The sequence below is a fragment of the Colias eurytheme genome, chromosome 3 (genome assembly GCF_061535395.1).
Source record: "Colias eurytheme isolate Ceu_HAF_F1 chromosome 3, ilColEury1 Martin Lab GWU primary, whole genome shotgun sequence".
In the NCBI taxonomy this organism is placed as follows: domain Eukaryota; kingdom Metazoa; phylum Arthropoda; class Insecta; order Lepidoptera; family Pieridae; genus Colias; species Colias eurytheme.
In genome coordinates, this window is record NC_142982.1 from 3,697,672 (window position 1) to 3,715,636 (window position 17,965).

The 17,965-nt window shown below is 35.0% G+C and overlaps 2 protein-coding genes across 2 annotated transcripts; one reads left to right on the forward strand and one right to left on the reverse strand.

Annotated features, from left to right (window-relative positions):
• Positions 1-805: 805 nt before the first annotated feature.
• LOC149909457 (uncharacterized) lies at positions 806-6,793 on the forward strand. Its single transcript, XM_090119432.1, has 6 exons — positions 806-1,132; positions 2,494-2,700; positions 2,851-2,946; positions 3,037-3,135; positions 3,521-3,637; positions 4,264-6,793. The coding sequence occupies exons 1-6, from the start codon at positions 1,093-1,095 to the stop codon at positions 4,677-4,679; spliced, it is 975 nt and encodes a 324-aa protein (XP_089975558.1). The 5' UTR covers positions 806-1,092; the 3' UTR covers positions 4,680-6,793.
• Positions 6,794-9,317: 2,524 nt separating this feature from the next.
• Positions 9,318-17,806, reverse strand: wds (WD repeat-containing protein wds). The gene is made up of 8 exons (XM_090119431.1): positions 17,455-17,806; positions 17,233-17,329; positions 16,357-16,502; positions 12,792-12,936; positions 12,311-12,413; positions 10,567-10,798; positions 10,054-10,244; positions 9,318-9,636 (listed from the first exon to the last, which is right to left on the reverse strand). Exons 1-7 carry the CDS (start codon positions 17,581-17,583, stop codon positions 10,056-10,058), a joined length of 1,041 nt encoding a protein of 346 aa, XP_089975557.1. The 5' UTR covers positions 17,584-17,806; the 3' UTR covers positions 9,318-9,636; positions 10,054-10,055.
• Positions 17,807-17,965: the final 159 nt, after the last annotated feature.

Below are 17,965 nucleotides of genomic sequence, written 5' to 3' on the forward strand. Positions count from 1 at the left end.
TGCAGTAACTAAGAATTTTTCATTATTTTTAAATGAATTATATGAATCCAAACATTCCAAATCTAAATTTATATATTTCAAGAGCTCATTTTTTATTAATTTTTAATGAAGCTCGGTTTCTCTCTTCCCGCCACTTCACATTCATGACCGAAAAGACTCTTTCAGTAAAAATGCTGAAGTGGCGGGAACAGAGAGTATATAGACAATCATTTTTTTTTAAACAAACAAATTCGTCAAGATATTTTTTTTAAATAAATTGCCATTTTTCTGTAGTGGACTTTTGCATAAAATCTGTGTCATTCAACAATTCGCCTTGGAGTTCTTTTAAAATAATAACTTCTGAATATAAACTGTCCATGTGTACAAGATTGATCCAAAAGTAATGATAATTGGGATTTCCTGTATACATAAAAATATAAAATAACCGTTTCTTGCTTGCTCATTTACTCACTAAGTTATCACAAAAAAATCATATCAATAATCCACGTTTCCAAGTATTTACATTAATTTCTGTTGGCAACACTAATCTGCTGTACGTCCGCGCTATTCACTGTCCATCTGCACGACGTTCGCGGTGGTGGGGGGGCTCGCTGGATGAAAAGTTGGTCGTGCACATCCAGCAAGATAATAATATATGACGTACGTCAACGCTATTCACTGTCGTTTTGCGTCGTGCATCGTGTATGACCTCAGAGGAATTCCTCTGAGTGTATGACCTTGGCGGGACGTACGTCAAGATGGACCGTGAATAAGACGCTTTATTGTCAATTTGTTTGTCAATTGTCATCTGTCACAAGTGTCACACTCACTTGCTCTGTGATCTGTCACAAATTGGCGATTGCTTCCTGCATAAACGCTTGATTGTAGCTTTCGGTTAATTTTTGTGCATTTCTTCTTGAAATTCCGCTGATCCTTGTGAGTTGAGTTCTCTCCTCTATTGTAAAGTGTGTGAACTATAAGAAGTTTTTGTGTGAGTCGAACTTTTAGTTCCTCCGCGTTTCTAGTACGTCCAGTGCGATTTTGCGACCGAATGCTTCTTTGTGATGGTGTATTTGCGATAAAGACGCTTGTGTTTTGTTGACGAACATAATCATGCCTAAACGATGTGCTTTAGGATGTTCTTACAACGCCTGTAAGTATTACGTCAACATCAGTATCATTTAAACATGATAAACCAATGTTTACGTTACAGACTTATTTTTAAGCGAAGGAACCGCTATTAAACTATATCGTATTTATATTTTATTCATAAATTCACGAGTTGCAAGACTGCAAGTTAGCAACACTTAAGACAAAGTATCCAAAATACTTATAAGCACTAATATAACCATTGTAGCCATATGTGCCAAAGAGTTCTACCGGAAAGGCTGTAATTTAATTTTTTGCTATAGGTTGGTCTGTGTATATTTGTAAAATTCTATGTAGGACAATGTTAAAGCTGTTGGTCCGGGCTGCGTAAGTATTTGATAACAACCAACCTACACTGACCAAAGTGGTGGTTTTGAGGCTGATGATGATTGATGATATAAACAAACTAATCAAAAACTAGATTACCCGATTATCAATTAAAACTCCAGAAATTGTTTCATATCAGTTTACATTCATTTTATGTTTTAAACTTTTAAATTATACACAATGACACTAAGTTTAAAATAATTTGTTCCCAGTTTTGTTGATTTTATTTAAATTTTACATTTTATAGTCTAATGGCTAATAAATAGCTACCAAAATTGGTACACATCTGGCAAACAGCCTATGAAATATTATTTAGTAAACAATGTAAGAAGGAAATTTAAATAAATAAAAATAGTTATTTTCACTGATAAAGGTGCACTCACACACATCAGTCACCGTCAAGTCACCGATGACTGATCGGTGACGGTTTGTGTACGTATCCACAAACACCAGTCACCGTCATGTTGTCCGTCAGTCACGTCGCCGGTTTGACTGAATCATTGAACACATACATCAGGTTAGTCAGTGATTAGACGTGTGTCACGCTAGAGAACATGTAGCAATTATTGACGGTAGCACGACGCTGACTGAACTGAGACGTGACGGCACCGGGTGAGTGGGGATAAAAGTATGATACATGTATGGAAAGATTATTTGACGTGCCTGACCGGTGACGTCACTGATAGAATTCGTGCCGGCGACTGTCGTGTGGGAACAGAGTCATACTAGAACTATTGATACATTTTTTTTTTAATCCTGTCCGGTGACGTGCCGTGACGGTGACTGATGTGTGTGAGTGCACCCTAAGTCTCTACTTAGTTAATTGTAGAATATCAAACAAATGACATTTATATGCTCTAGGTTGTCTTTTGACATAGAACTCCTCCAGGCATTAAGGCAGGATATTAGGTGTTATCTTTTTATCCCTTTCATTCTGAAAGTTTAAGCATTTAAATTTATATATTTTAATACAGGAATAAGAAATTTTTCATTATAAAATTTAAGTTTTTTAATAAGTATTTAATTATCTTTTTTCAGTGATATCTTACCACCAATTCCCACATCCGGAAAAAAATCCTGATCGTTTCAAGGCTTGGGTTCAAATAGTTGATGGGCAGTTGGATAGCCAAGAGGATTATGAACTGTATAAGAAGAAGGTTATCTGTGACATTCATTTTATTGAAAAAGATAAGAACCGTAATAACCGGTTAAATTTCCTAGCAGTGCCCTCACTACATCTGCAAGGTAAGGCTTACCTTTCAAATAGTTTTTAAAACTTTTGCTAGAATTGAGATGATTTTCCGATATTTAACCTATGGATTCTTATATGAAGGATGTGAAATATGATATTGTATCTAATGAATGTATTTTCTACAATATTACAATATTTTCCAGGGAATGTGGATATTGCATCATTAACTGAAATCCTGCCTACATCAGACCCTATTCACAATCAACCTTCCTCAACAAAATTAACTGAAATAGTGCCAGGTATATTGATTTTTGTTTTCAAAATTCACAACATTAGATTAACATAATTATGTTTTATAAAATAATTTAGGTTATACTTTTATTATTCAGATAAGTCTGGTGAAATTGTTACTTACAAGAAAGTATTACTTGTTCCTGATGTGGATAATGAATCAATCGGACTTTCTACTGTGAGGCCAACGGTAACAGGTACTTATATACATTATGAATTCTAATGATATCATGTTGTCGCTCTGGAACATTTGCAAAAATGTGTATAGTTAGATTCAGAATCTAGTTCTATGTCTGGATCTTGCTCTATGTGTGAGACTATTTGCAAATATTTTCAAGGAGTATTGATCTTTGTTAAATGCTGTCAACTATTTTTTATGATGTTTCATTTCATCATTGGCTTTATAACACATGTGACATAAACCCTTACTCATTCAGTACAATATAACATATTAAAAAAAAATATCAATTAAACTTTTTTTTGAGTTCCCTACTCTTAAGAAGCCTTAAACGGCTTAGTATAGTTCTACTCTCACCTGGCCTATTTTTTATTAATAATAATAAAATTAAAATTATTTTTTAGGTGAAATTCATACTTCAGAAACAGCATTCCTTCCACCTGAATCATTAAATGAGAGCTGTGTTGGAATTATATCTTCTGAACACAATTATCATCAGCTACAGAAGAAGCAAATAAAAGGTATAAAAGAGTGCTAGGCACTTTTCTCAGAATTTTTTTGGCTAGCAAAAATTATAACAAAGTTATTCCCTAGAATAGTAACATACCAAATTTTTTTTACAAGTTAGCTGATTATTTGGCCTAACTCAAAGAGTTTCAAAGTCTGTTTAACCCATTGAGCCCCCAGCGGCCCGATCAGTCCACGACACAATAGATTTTCTATTGTGTCTGTGATTCCGGGGGCTGAGTTATTAAAATGCATAATTTAAACTTTTAATTCTCTTTTATTTTAATTTGTGTGAAAAGCAACATAAACATAGTTGCAAATTTCTGAAACTCAAAACTTATCTGTGCAGTCTATTTAAGCACTGACACATTTTCGGGTCAGGGCCATTCGAGTTCCCCGTGTCAGTGTTCTCGTCAGGGACGTGCCATCTATCACTTGTGTAGGTATACATATCAGAGAAATCGGTGTCTAGTGTATTATGTTTCGGTGGCTGATATGCATACAACCCGATGTTCTTGTTTAACACAGAAGAATTGGCAATGATTGCAATAGTTCAGCATAGCATTCATAGCATTATTTTTGTATGTATTATTATTAGTTTTCGATTTAATTTTTAATATATATGTATTTTGTTTTTCAGTTAAACATCATCAGCAGTTGGAACCGCCGTCACTCTTGTTGAACCAACTAAATACAACAAGAAGTAAAGTTAAGAGTTTGCAGTCAAAGCTGTTAAGATCATTAAAGCAAAACAAAAAGTTTGAATCCAGACTAGCTGATTCTGAAAAAATGTCAACCAATGTGTTACTGAATAAAATCACGAATAAAATGACAACTGCTGCAAAAATATTCACTAGAATGCAGTATACCCAAACGAGTAAGAAACCTTCTGGTCGCAGATTTAATTTAGAAGAAAAACTACTGTCTCTGTCGTTATATAAGAAGAGTCCAAGATGTTACTCTCTTTTGGAGAAGTATTTTACGTTGCCTTCGATTAAGTCTTTGAAAAGACTGTTGACTAATATAGAAGTGGAGTCTGGAATAAATAAAGTATAGTTATTTTAAAAATGAAAGAGACTGTCAAAGTTTTATCAATGGAAGATCGATTGTGTAGCCTGATTTTCGATGAAATGTCAATTTCCCCAGTGGCGGTACGTTCATACAAGCCGAAAAGCCCGGCTTGCCTAAGAATTCGCTACGAGTCGAGCTAAAATATCCAAATTCACTTTTGAATATTCGCGCGCAATGAGTAATTTAAATTTAACCTTTGCTCCGAAATTCAACGAAAACTTACCTACGCCTAGCGACTAGCGTACGCTTAGAATAAAATAATGTAAAATTCGAGTCAAACGTTTTAATTTCATCCTTCTTGCTATCTACATAAGGTCGTAATTTTTATGTTGACATTATTCTTTCTTGTCGTTCTTAAGTGGCATGTAGCATCTCGCTCGCACGCGTGGGCTTTTACCGGGCTTTGCGCGCCTCTCTTCTAACATATGAAATTTCGTCTAAGTAGCTACATACCTATCTATAAAATTCTATAGCAATATCTATGGCGAAAAATGTCCGGCTTCTCGTTGCAGTAGGTACTATGAAAATAGTCAAGATACGTCATACGATGCGCGAACGAAAGCGAAATACGAGTAAGTGAGAGAAACGAGTGAGTGTATGAACTATGAATTTAATTTTTCTTATTAGTGTTTGTTTGAGCGGGTGATAATAACGGTGTAATTTAGAAAGTTTTTCGAATTTTGTGATAAAATGAGTGTCGCGACAGCAGATTGTGTTGTAAATTGTGGTGGTTTGCGTTGTGTGCATGTTTTACTCAGCGGGGCCTGAAGATATTGTTTGTTTGTTTCTTTGAATGCACTAATCTCAGGAAATACTGGTCCGATTTGATTTTGATTTCACACTAAAACCAACAGCAGCGGATCAATGCGAGTGAAACCGCGGGACACAGCTAGTTAATAATATATTGTCATACAGTTTTAAATAATTTATAGATTTTAATGTTAAAGTTTAAACCTTTCACAATTTACTCAACTGTTTGCGGGCGCGCGCGGGTCTACACTCTACTTCTAGTATTTTGATATCGTAATTAATCACCAGTTCAAAAACACAAAAAAAAGACTTTGTTCAAAGCCGCTGAAAGTATGAAAAAACTGGCATGTGTATCAAGTTCTGCCTAGTAGTTTTATGCTTACGGTGTGCTTTGAAAAAATCTTCGAGCGAGACTTGTAGATAAGAAGAAAGAAGGAAAGAAGATTTAAAAGATTTGATTCGGTATGTTCACATTTTTTTATAAGTTTTATAACGAACATAGGTACACACTACACAGTATAATTTGACAAAAAGGTACCCAGCAAACATTTCGACAAATTTGGGCTTGCCCAGTCCTTACACCCTAGGCACGCCACTGAATTTCCCCCCAAATCCACTTTAACGCTGCTAAAGACCAGCTTAGGGGGTTTACGTTTTTCGGGCGGTACCTGTGTAAAGTCGCGAGGAGGGAGCCCAGCATGGTCTGCCACTGGTGTGCCTGTCCGGAGGACACGGCAGATCACACTCTTGCCGTGTACCCCGCGTGGGCCGAGCCCTGTGCTCGCTTAGTCGCGATAATCGGGCCGGATCTCTCTCTACCCTCCGTTGTTCGTGCAATGGTGGATGGCGACAGATCCTGGCGTGCGGTGATCGCATTCTCGGAGAGTGTGATCTCGCAGAAAGAGGAGGCAGAGCGGGTGCGCGAGAGGGATCCTCACGCGGACCCGATCCGGCGCAGACGTCTTATTGGGCGTCGTCGCCGTGTTGCGGCCGCTTTACACGGTCGCAACGTGCCTCCTTGACGAAGGACGCCGGGCAGTGGAACGGGGAATGTAATCCATCGTCCGGTGCGGTGAGGCGACTTGAGACGTGTTCCGCTCATGCCGCCAACGGGAGGGAAGAGCAGGCAAACCACCTTTCCTGTTCTTGGCTTGCGCCTGGCCTGGAGATGGGCTGCCGCCGAGGGGGTCGCGGAAGAATTCCAACAAATACCCGCGGCCCCATCATTAAAGCGGCTCGACGGAACACAGTGGGGTTTAAGTCGGTAAGAATCCGACATAACCCACGGCTCCTTCCCCGGGGGCCGTGGGTATCTTTGGAAGATTTCCCCACTATAAAAAAAAAAGAAAGGGGGTTTACGTTTGATGGAAAACACATAGCAAATCATATTTTAGTATTCATGGTAAAAGGCTTAAAGAAAAAATTTAAGCAGCCAGTTGCATATTATTTTAATAATTCTTTAAAAAAGTCACAATTGAAAGAATTTGTACAAAAGTTTGTCAAATATGTAAGTAGTACCAGGCTCAATATTTTGTGTACTGTCTGCAACCAAAGCACAGTCAATGTCAGCGTTATTAATGAGTTGATAGAAGACACAAAAAGAAAATATTTAAAAGAAAAAAAGGAATGGAAGAATGATTTCATTGAAATAGGGAAATCTAAAATAATCCCCCTATTTGATGTCCCATATTTATTACAGGGAGTCAGAAATAATTTACTGACTAAAGACAGAAAGTATTACGATTTTGAAGAAAAATGTGAAAAAACTATTAAATGGGAATACTACTGGCAACATGTGTATGAAGCTGACAAATCATATGGAGAACTGAAGATCCTCCATAAATGAACAGACAAACATGTTTATGTTCACAAAATAAATAAAATGAAAGTGAAAGCAGCTGTCCAGATTTTCAGTCACAGCGTAGCTGTAGCTGCAGAACATTTGACGGGAAGAGGAGACCTCCAGCACGAATGCAGAAATATAATAAAATTTACAAAGATGATGGACAATCTTTTTGACTCACTAAATTCTAATAGTTTTAATATACCAAATGGTAAAATTTTTAAAGGATGTGTACATAGAGCCTCACCACACCATGATTTGTGGAAGAATGCCATTAAAGTTTTGAAAACTGTTAAATTTTTTAAAAACGTAGAAAATAATAATAATAAAATCCGTGTGATTGAAACTACAGCAATACCTTCAATTAAAAATTTCATATGAACAATTGAAGGAATGCAACATCTGTGGATATTGCTGTCCCGTACATATTCATTCGATGCTATGTTAACGCGCAATTTCAACCAGGATCCATTAGAGAATTTTTTTGGTAATATTCGGAGTTATGGGGCGAGAAATACGTCACCTGATACGGTTGCATTGGAGGGGGCCTTTAAGTCCCTCTTAATTAATAATTTTAATTCGCCCCACTCCTTACACGCTAATTGTGAAGTTGATAATAATTCTTGCTTAGAGAATCTAGACTTTTTTTGAGAGAAAATGTGTCAAGTGAGGATATTAATACCTGTTCTACTAATGATGAGGCACCACAATTTCCTCAACATGTACTTACAGGACGAAATTGTGGTGCCTTTCATAAATTTAAATTAATGTGTAGTCGATGCTGGTCAGGGTAATTATGTGTGTGGGTGGATCTTGGGAAAATGTATTAAAAATGTCACAAAAAATTGTAAACATTGCAAAAATGATATGTACGGTGACCCAGAAGAAAAAACAAATGCATATATTAAAGCTAAAGAATATAATAAAATATGTAAAGCTTCATTATTGTTCCCTTCGAAAGACATTGAAAAATGTTTTGTGCAAATACAAAATTTAGTCTTTGAAATAATAAAAAAAGATGTACCAAAGAAAAATTTAAAGCATAAAATAAAAATGTTCACAGACATATTATTTGTTGATTATTCTTTCACATGTGAAAAACATAAAAAAATCATTAAAAAGCTATTTTGAAAATACAGTTGTTAATGTTCTTAGGGGCCATCCATAAATTACGTCACACGTTAGTAGGGGGGGAGGGTATCGTCAGGGTGTGACATAGTGTGACAAGGGGTAGGGGGGGCTCAAAAGCTTTGTGACGTCACATGTGAAATTTATATGTGAAAAAAACTTTGATGTTTTTTAGCACTCTCGCTAGTTTCTTTCTCACAAAAATCTAGATCAGTGTTATAATTCAAGTGAGACTTTTTAATGCAAGTGGCGCATTTAATCTTAGGAGAAATGCAAATATGAAAAAAAAATTAACTACAACTGTTTTCCTAAATACATATGTTAAACGTTACGTTACGAAAAACTACATACCATGATGATGATGAGACAAACCAGCTGCGCAATGTTTCAGAAATAAACACAGACCTTTAAAATAAATAAAATTTAAAACAAAAATTTGTTTCTTTTCATTTAAATACCAATTTTCATTATTTTTTTTAATCAAGAGGAGTTTCTTTACAAAAGGATTTATTTCTCAGCGGTATACATAAAAACCCGCGAGAGGGCCCTCTATACCATAACCTATTACTCTCCTCTATGTTCTATCCTCCACTAAACACTGTGTGCAACATCTGTAATAAAATATAGCGCCATCTAGTTCAAGTCTATGAAAACTTTATACTATGTGTTTAAATAACACGACATCTAGACACGACAGCTATTCTTCCAATCACGGGAGTCCACAGTTCCTGACGCAATTACAAACGTCACTAGCCATTTAATGCATACCTACATTCTGTTTGTTTTATCATAAAAATTACGATCTCTTATATTATCATACTTATTTTTTTATTTGATTTATTCTGTTTTAGGATTCTGGCTTTAATTACCACAGGATAAAAATGCCAAAAAATAAAGGTAAATAAGACAAAACATAACTACTATATTTTTAATTGCATCCAACAAGTTAAATCTTAAGCGGATCCTTAACATCTCAATACCTAACTAATACATAATAGCTAAAATATTTCATATCTCTTTCACTTGTACGTCATAGAAAAATATGTAAAATAACAAATGAAAATGCACACTCATCGTGATTGACTTAGTGTAAATGAAACGCTCTTCCGATTGTCCGTAGTTTCGTAAACTATTTGAACTTATTCAATAAACCTATTCACAAGCCAAAGGCTGGCTCTCAATATGAAGCCGCAATATACAGATCACTGTATCCACTGTATGCTGAAACAAAATAAAGAGTTATTAATGATTTTTTGATTAAAATCTTGCTGCAAAACTTGGGAAAGTAAAAAACTAGAAAATTGGAGACATAAATTATTCTTGTTTAGTTGCTTTACACTTTACAGCAACTTCTTTAAAATTTAAAACCAATCTAAAATATCATTTTCAGTTAAAAAAATTGGCATAATTTAAAATTATATAACATGATATTGGCATAATTAAAAATTATATATCTACTAGGAAGATAGAAATAAAAAAACACAATTAATAGCGGAATAATAATAATCAGGAATAGGGCTAGGGATTTTAGGATACGATTTTTGTGTCTGGAGATAGTTAAGAAGCTAGATATTCCTATGTGAATTTTCTTCAGCAAGACGGGCGTAAAACTAGTAGTTTATAATAACAATTACCCACCACTAAGTATCGCTCTTCCAAAGCTTGATAGTCTTATCGTTCTCGAGCGCAGCGGACGCTATGATGTTCTCCGTGGGGTGGCACGCGGTGCACAGCACCGTGTCCGTGTGCCCAGAGAGCCGCTGCACTATCTCCTTCGATTGCAGGTTCCATATGTACACCAGGTTGTCTTCTGAGCCCGATACTATCCACTGGGAAGATATGTGATAATGTTACATACACGGAACAATACAACAATGTACAAACATCATAAACAAATAAAGCATTACAACAGAAAGTAATAAACTGTAGAACTCACAAACTATAGGATACAGAGAATTATATGAATTTATTTAAAAATATTTTAGTTGTTCTTTCCAAAATACAACATTATAATTTAAAACATGCTTACGTTTTTATAAATATTCTTTATTCTACAACTGCTGTGTTCAAGCTTATAAACAAACATTTTAACTATACGAAATACAACTTTATTGATAAAAATGTTATTAAATACTGTTTTGAAATTATTACCTTTCCTCCAGTAACACTGAAGTTAGCGAAAATACAATATTTCTCGTTCTTGTGTCCGGTATATGTCTTCAAGCACTTCCCTCTACTATAGTCCCATAACTTTAGAGTATTATCGAGAGTCGCCGCGAGGATATATTTCCCGTTTGGAGAAAACTTAACGAACGAAACTGGCGGGTTATCGTCATCTATAAGAGTTTTAAGGCACTGACCAGAGGCTGTATCCCAGATTCGACTGAAAAAGAAATATGAAGATAAAAAATTGTAATTGAATGAATTTCAGTTTTCTTTGTTAAAATTTAATGTTGCTGCTTGTACAATATTATACATAAGTATATGACAGTGTGACTAATTTCTCGACCCATTAAACTTTATGGACACCTAATACGAATAATGAATTGTACCTACTTATATAATTCATTATTCATGTATACACAAAGAATAGGAAAGTATGTTAGCTTCTAGGAGGCAGTACATAACTTTAATCACGCTACAAATTACCGTGGCGTGTACGAAAGGATGTTTTAATTAAGGCATTAGTCACTACGCACTACACTTCACGCACAATTTCTTGCCGCCATTTTTTAATAGATACCAACATTACAGCAAGCCGATAATAACCAATTTAATAGTAGTAGTAATAGTAGTATGATTTTTTTGTGATGAGAGATACTTAATAATTGGATAATAATGACAAAAATGGTAAAAGAAAACTTAGTAAACTGTTGTTGGTATAACTTGGACGAAGTTTTTTAATCTTATATATAAAAATGAATCGCAAAATGTGTTGGTAAGCGCATAACTCGAGAACGGCTGAACCGATTTCGATAATTCTTTTTTTATTATATTTCTTGAAGTACGAGGATGGTTCTTATGTAGAGAAAACGTAAATATTATGTACCACGGGCGAAGCCGGGGCGGACCGCTAGTTAAAAATAGAAATTTTATTCTATGTAAATTGAGAAGACTAAAAATAAAGTAGTAAATTAATTATTTCCTGTATAAACAATATTATTCACAATTCAAATAGGCAAATGTGAAACATCATATTACATATTAGGATAGAAAATGTTATTTGAAAGCAAACCGGACCTAAATTGTTTAATTTTGTATCTGTAATACAAAATTAAACCATTTTTCTAAGTTGTGATTTCTGTGTAAAATTAAAATAATAATATTTATTCTAACTTTACAAATCCAAATACAGTGTAAACTCTATATAACGTCACTCCATTTAACGTCAAACTCCGTATAACGTCAAGATTTCTCGACTTTGGTTGGTTTATATTGTTGTCTATACAATAATACACTCCATATAGCATCACGCTCACTCTAATTAACGACCACAATAAGACATTCCCACTAGGAACTAGGACTAGGAAGTACTGACTAAGTTGCCGAAATCAATGAACATGTAGTTGTTTACATTCTTTTTTACTGACATACCGAAGATTCTCAGAAATGCAGTCGTAGAAAAATAAAGAAAAAATTCTGCATGCCGAAGAAGATGGACGATCTGCCAAAAAATTGAAGAAACCTCAATATGAAGACCTTGATCAAGCGATGATAACATGGTTTCATAGGCAATGTCAAAATAATATTCCTGTCTCTGGACCAATCATGCAATTTTCCCTTTCTCTCCATTTAACGACCACTCTCTATAACGTCGAAAAATGCACGGTCCCTTAAGTGACGTTATATAGAGTTTACACTGTATATATAAATTTACGATAATTCTATTTCTTACCATAAACCATCATAACTGGAGGATACAATAAGGCTTCCGTCTCTATTGAAATGCACCGCAGACACCGGATCTGAATGCGCCGGTAGCGTTTTTAAACATTTACCTGAAAAAAGGACAATTGTATAATATTAAATATTAAATATTGGATTAGAAATATAATTTGTGCCAGTACACTGAAGATGGTATGGTTCTTCAATAGGTCAATCTTAAAATAGTGTATTTTAATACTGATGTATTGGCCTTTTTTTTGGAAATTCTCCCTCGTCTAATACAAATGGCTTTAATAAGAACTGAGCCTAGATTATGAAATGAACAAACACCCTGATCTGTGTTACCACTGGATATGGCGAACAAACTGTAAGATAAATAATTTATTTCACTTATATCTTTTACTATCTCTATGAAAACCCTCTACAATCTACAACATCTATTATAAATGGTACTGCGACATAAAACCATGAAAATACATAAAATAACATACCTGTTCTGACATCCCATATTCTCACACTCTCATCAAAACTACCAGAAACAATAAGATTACTTTGTGGATTGAAATTGCAACAGAATACATAATTACTGTGTCCTTTCAGCGTTTTTAAACATTTGCCAGAACTTAATTCCCAGACCTGAAACAAGAAAACATAAATAAATAAAATAAATAAATAAATATTATAGGACATTATTACACAAAATCGACCTAGTCCCACAGTTAGCTCAATTAAGGCTTGTGTTGTGGGTACTAGGCGACGATAAATATAATATTTAATAAATACATATATAGATAATAACACCCAGACCCAAGAACAAATAATTGAGCTCATCACACAAATATTTGCCCTGACCGGGGATCGAACCCGGGACCGTCGGCTCAGTAGGCAGTTACTTTACCACTGCGCCAACCGCGTCGTCAAGTCAATAAATATTAATATGATTGTAATTGAATATCTTTAAGATACCTAGTATCTAAAACATTATAATATAGATTATAGGCAATAAAAATATGAATATATTGAGTAGGAGTTCCTATACAAAAACTAAAGAAACATTTAATAATTCAGGAAGTATGGCATTAATTTTCTATAAATATGTGTACATTTTTGTGCTTTGTGTGTATGCAATAAACGATAAATAAATGAATAAACAACTTTAATCCATTACTCTGTTAAAAAGATCAAAATTATTATCAACATGGGAAGCTCCATACACATTCTTATCAGAAAATGGAGAATGTTCTTATCTATAAGCCTAGATAAGAGGTCAACAACCGTGAGAACTCCTGGTTAATCCATGTAGCATTTACTATTTGACTTTTTGAATTATTATTTGAGTAGGTACTATTATTATACACTGGTCATCAAAAAAATCGACCCACCTACACTATGTTTGCTATTTATCGATTATTTCACAAATAAGTCGTCTTATATTGTTGTATTTTGTTGTAAGGGTCTGATAACATGCTAATCATTATGTTTGTCGTAAATTTTACTGCACTAAATGATTCTTAACAAATTTTTTTTCTTAACAAATACTGTACAGTGTTGATTTGACGGTTTACGGCGGGACAAATTATGCCCGTGTTCCTAGTTCAAAAATGACTTTTTTCGGGATCTCTTATTCATAACGTTAAGTTTAATAATTGATGCTGTAGTTTTGATAAATTTTGTCTCAAAATAATGGATACTACTGTAGCTGAGGGGGCCCAAACTGTGGCTCTACTAAAACAGGGGTTATGTCAACTTGCTGTGGCTAAAAAATAAAATCTGCGCTGTTTTGCAGTTCGATGAGTTTACCAAAGGTTTCTAGAGACTGGGCAGTATCGATGAAAATATTGATCTGCAAGATATAGGGCGGCACCTCAAAGGGACGACCCCTAGATAATGAAATCAACTCTACAAAATCGACATCTGTCTGGTGTAGATCTCTAGTGACGCCTGCGTGAAGATAAGGAGGTGGGTATAAATGACAGAACTGTTAGAAAAAGACTTTAGGAGTAGAACCTAAGACCACACAAGCCAGAAACATGGCCACAATCAGCCACAGCTCATCGACAAACCAGACTTCAATTGACTCGAAATCACGTAAACTGGACTATAGGCCAATGGGAGTCAGTACTTTTGAGTGACAAGATGCAAATGACTTTATATGGTGCTGATAGACGTCTTTATGTCATGCGATGACCAGATGAACGATTTGTTCAGTGCTAGGTAGGAGAAACGGTCGATTAAGATGGAGGCTCTGTAAAGTTCTAGAGTGGCAAATCTTTGACAAGACGCACGGAGCTTGACGATAAAAAGATGCTCATTAAATGCTGTTCAATACATTACCGAGGTTTTGGACTATCATATGGTGTAATATGCCGGCTGTATCTGCAAAAACTTTGAGTCTATGCGTGATAATGCTCGGAAACACGTAGAGCGAATCGTGATCCAGTATTTAGAAGAGGTCCGCATTAGAGTTACACTCTGGTTAGCAAAAAGTCTCGATTTGAAACCTACAGAGCACATGTGGGACAATTAAAAAATAAAGCTTAGAGCTCGTAATTCAGCCCCTACAACAATAGGAGACCTGAAAACCGCCATGAGGGAAGAATGATAACGAATTCCTCAAGAGACCATCAAAATCTTGATTATTTCTTTAAAATGGTGAACGCAGGCTATCATTCCAAAAAGAAGAGAAAGTACTGAGTATAAATTCGAAAGAAACGTGATCATAAGTTTCATGATTACAAAATAAACTGCATTTGAAATTAAATAAAGAAAAAGCTGAAAATTGAGGATTTTGAACTTTATTCGAAATTGACATTTTTTTTATTATGTTAATGATTTTATGTGTTTATATTCGTGTATATATGCATGTTTAATTAATCGGTTCAGTTTCCAAACAATTTTTTTCTTTAGTTTGTGAGAAAACCGCAATTTTCCGTAAAAATGCAGGTGGGTCGATTTTTTTGATGACCAGTGTATATATATATGTTACGGCTAAAGGTAGGTGAGAACATAAACTTAAGATTAGCCGGCTAAACTTAGGTTTATTTTCGACGAGGTGTTAATGTTAGTTTGTTCTATCTTTAGCCGGCTAAACTTAAGTGTAACCGCAGGCCCGTGGCTAAAAATGTCGGGGTGGGTAGATTTGGTTACTATAATACATGTAAGGAACAGGGCGAGTGTTTTCTGGCACTTCGCCGGCTGCTGCCGCAGCACGCTCGCTGCGCTCGCTCGGCTCGTGCGGGTCTTAAGAGTTCTAACCTAACCTAACCTAGCCACCAGCTTTCTGCCCTGAGTCGGGGTGGGTAGATTTGGTTACTATAATACATGTAAGGAACAGGGCGAGTGTTTTCTGGCACTGTGCGGGCCCCTCAAGCCCTCCACCGGCCCGGCGCTAACCAAATCTACCCACCCCGACATTTTTAGCCACGGGCCTGCGGTTACACTTAAGTTTAGCCGGCTAAAGATAGAACAAACTAACATTAACACCTCGTCGAAAATAAACCTAAGTTTAGCCGGCTAATCTTAAGTTTATGTTCTCACCTACCTTTAGCCGTGACATATATATATTATATGCATCTATAGGGCTAGATAAGAGTTCAACAACCATGAGGACATCTGGTAAATCCAAGTAGCATGTACTATTTGACATTTTAATTATTATTTGAGCACTATTATTTATTGAGCCTATGGGTTACTCATTAGTCATTACAACATCTATTTCAGAACTCAGCATATAAAGTATTGTTATTGACCTTGTCTACAAGTACAGGTAGTTATGTAGAAGGTCACAGAAGCATTATTAATATTAGTTAGCATTCCCCCGACTTAGACACTTAAACACTTAAACAAAAACAATCTTAAAAATGTATTATTAGTTTATCATACTTATAATAATTATTATTACATTGTTATAATATACACTTTACATATTACATTTATGTACGGTATTATAAGGCATGAATGGTATGTATGGTATTGTAAGATATAATTAATGGTTTTTATTGCGCTAGCTTACTACCATATTAGTAAATATTTCTATACATTGTTTTTATTATTTACCTTTAAAGTTTTATCATCACTAGCACTGACAATCAGCCTGCTATCTGATGACCATGCCACATCACTGATGCCCATTTTGTGTCCAGATATAGTCTTCTCGAATTTGCCATCATAGGCACCCCACACTTTAATAAGTTTATCAGCAGCTGAAATATTAATTTCAAATGTTAATTGTATACTGGTTAGAAAGACAGTAAGTTGTATAAGGAGCAATTGCATCATTTCTAATTATTAACATCACATCAATTAGGATTTCACAATATTTTTCTACTATTACATTGAAACTTTAGCTTATAAGTAAAGCCTATATTGAAGCTAATTTACCTTTGTTTTTTCTTAATAACAAATAGTACCTAGTTCAATAGTTATAGTGATTGCATAATGTGAATAAATATTACTCCTACATGTTTAAAATTAAGTTAGGTATATGGTAAAAGAGAAATTGAATATGACATCATGTTGACTTTACTTGTTTAACAAATTTTGTATGTAGGTAACTATGTTGTATGACCCACTTACAAGTTTACTGGTTTCACATTTAAATTGGGAAAATTCCATAATGCATATATATTTTCTTCCTGTTTTAAATTATTTCACGACATTTTATAAATTACTTAAATATTCAACACAAACAATAAAAAGATCAAAGATTACGATCACGCCTAGAAGTTTCAGCGTACAAGATTCGACTTTTCTATTGGAAACTAAAATAGATTTGGATACAAATATAGATTAGATTGACATTATACGCAAACTATATATTGAACTAAATAATAACAATATTCAAAAGTAGGTCAGTAGTTAGCTAGATAACTGACCTATAATCCGAAAACAAATAACAATTATTATCAAGATTGACAAATTATGCAAACTTACAGGAGCTAGCGAGCCATTCTCCATTTGGACTAAATTTAACGGATGACACCGCCTTTGTGTGACCGGCAAGTGTAAATTTGAGTGTGTAATTCGGCTTCTGGAAGCAAATATCAAAATTAGCGCGAAATCGCACGTGCTCATCTTTGAAGTTACATAAACATGTGCGAACCGCCAGATTGACATTTCACGGGGTAATATTACATTTAAAACTTTAAAACATACCGCTACTGATGACTTGTTTGACTGTGAGGTACTCTGTGATAATGAATTCGGACCAGACAAGTTAGTTGAAGGCCCGCCGTGAGTTTGATGTGCGGTAGGATGGCCTGGCCCGGGTCCTAGCGGCACCATGTTTCAACTTTCGACGCACTTAACTTTTCTATGTTCGTCACCCACTACAATCACTAATACACACTGAGTTAGAATCTAAATAAAACTCTCTAGTAGACACGTAACTGAACTTATCACGCACTTGTGAAGTTTCATAAATTTTAACGTCGATTTTCAAGGAACATTCTAAATCCGAGCGTCTCGATGCGTGCATTTCGCGAAGAACAAACAGTGCTGACAACATGACGGCATAAATATTCCCTCCCGCGGACCTCTTTAATACCAACATAACAACATTGCAGAAGCGTTAAAAGAAATTAGATATTTGTGTAAAGTTATATAATTTTGTAAAGCATGTGTCAAAACTACATGTACAACTGCTTATATTTTATATCAATTCATA

What these genes read in the sequence shown, in the direction of transcription:
- LOC149909457 (XM_090119432.1), top strand. Translation starts at nt 1,093, where the DNA reads ATGCCTAAACGATGTGCTTTAGGATGTTCTTACAACGCCT. An exon ending in GCCCTCACTACATCTGCAAG is followed by an intron (nt 2,701 to 2,850) that starts GTAAGGCTTACC and finishes AATATTTTCCAG; the next exon opens with GGAATGTGGATATTGCATCA. An exon ending in ACAGAAGAAGCAAATAAAAG is followed by an intron (nt 3,638 to 4,263) that starts GTATAAAAGAGT and finishes TTTGTTTTTCAG; the next exon opens with TTAAACATCATCAGCAGTTG.
- wds (XM_090119431.1), bottom strand. Translation starts at nt 17,583, where the DNA reads ATGGTGCCGCTAGGACCCGGGCCAGGCCATCCTACCGCACATCAAACT. An exon ending in GTGATGATAAAACTTTAAAG is followed by an intron (nt 12,937 to 16,356) that starts GTAAATAATAAA and finishes TTCTTGTTTCAG; the next exon opens with GTCTGGGAATTAAGTTCTGG. An exon ending in AATATGGGATGTCAGAACAG is followed by an intron (nt 12,414 to 12,791) that starts GTATGTTATTTT and finishes TCCTTTTTTCAG; the next exon opens with GTAAATGTTTAAAAACGCTA.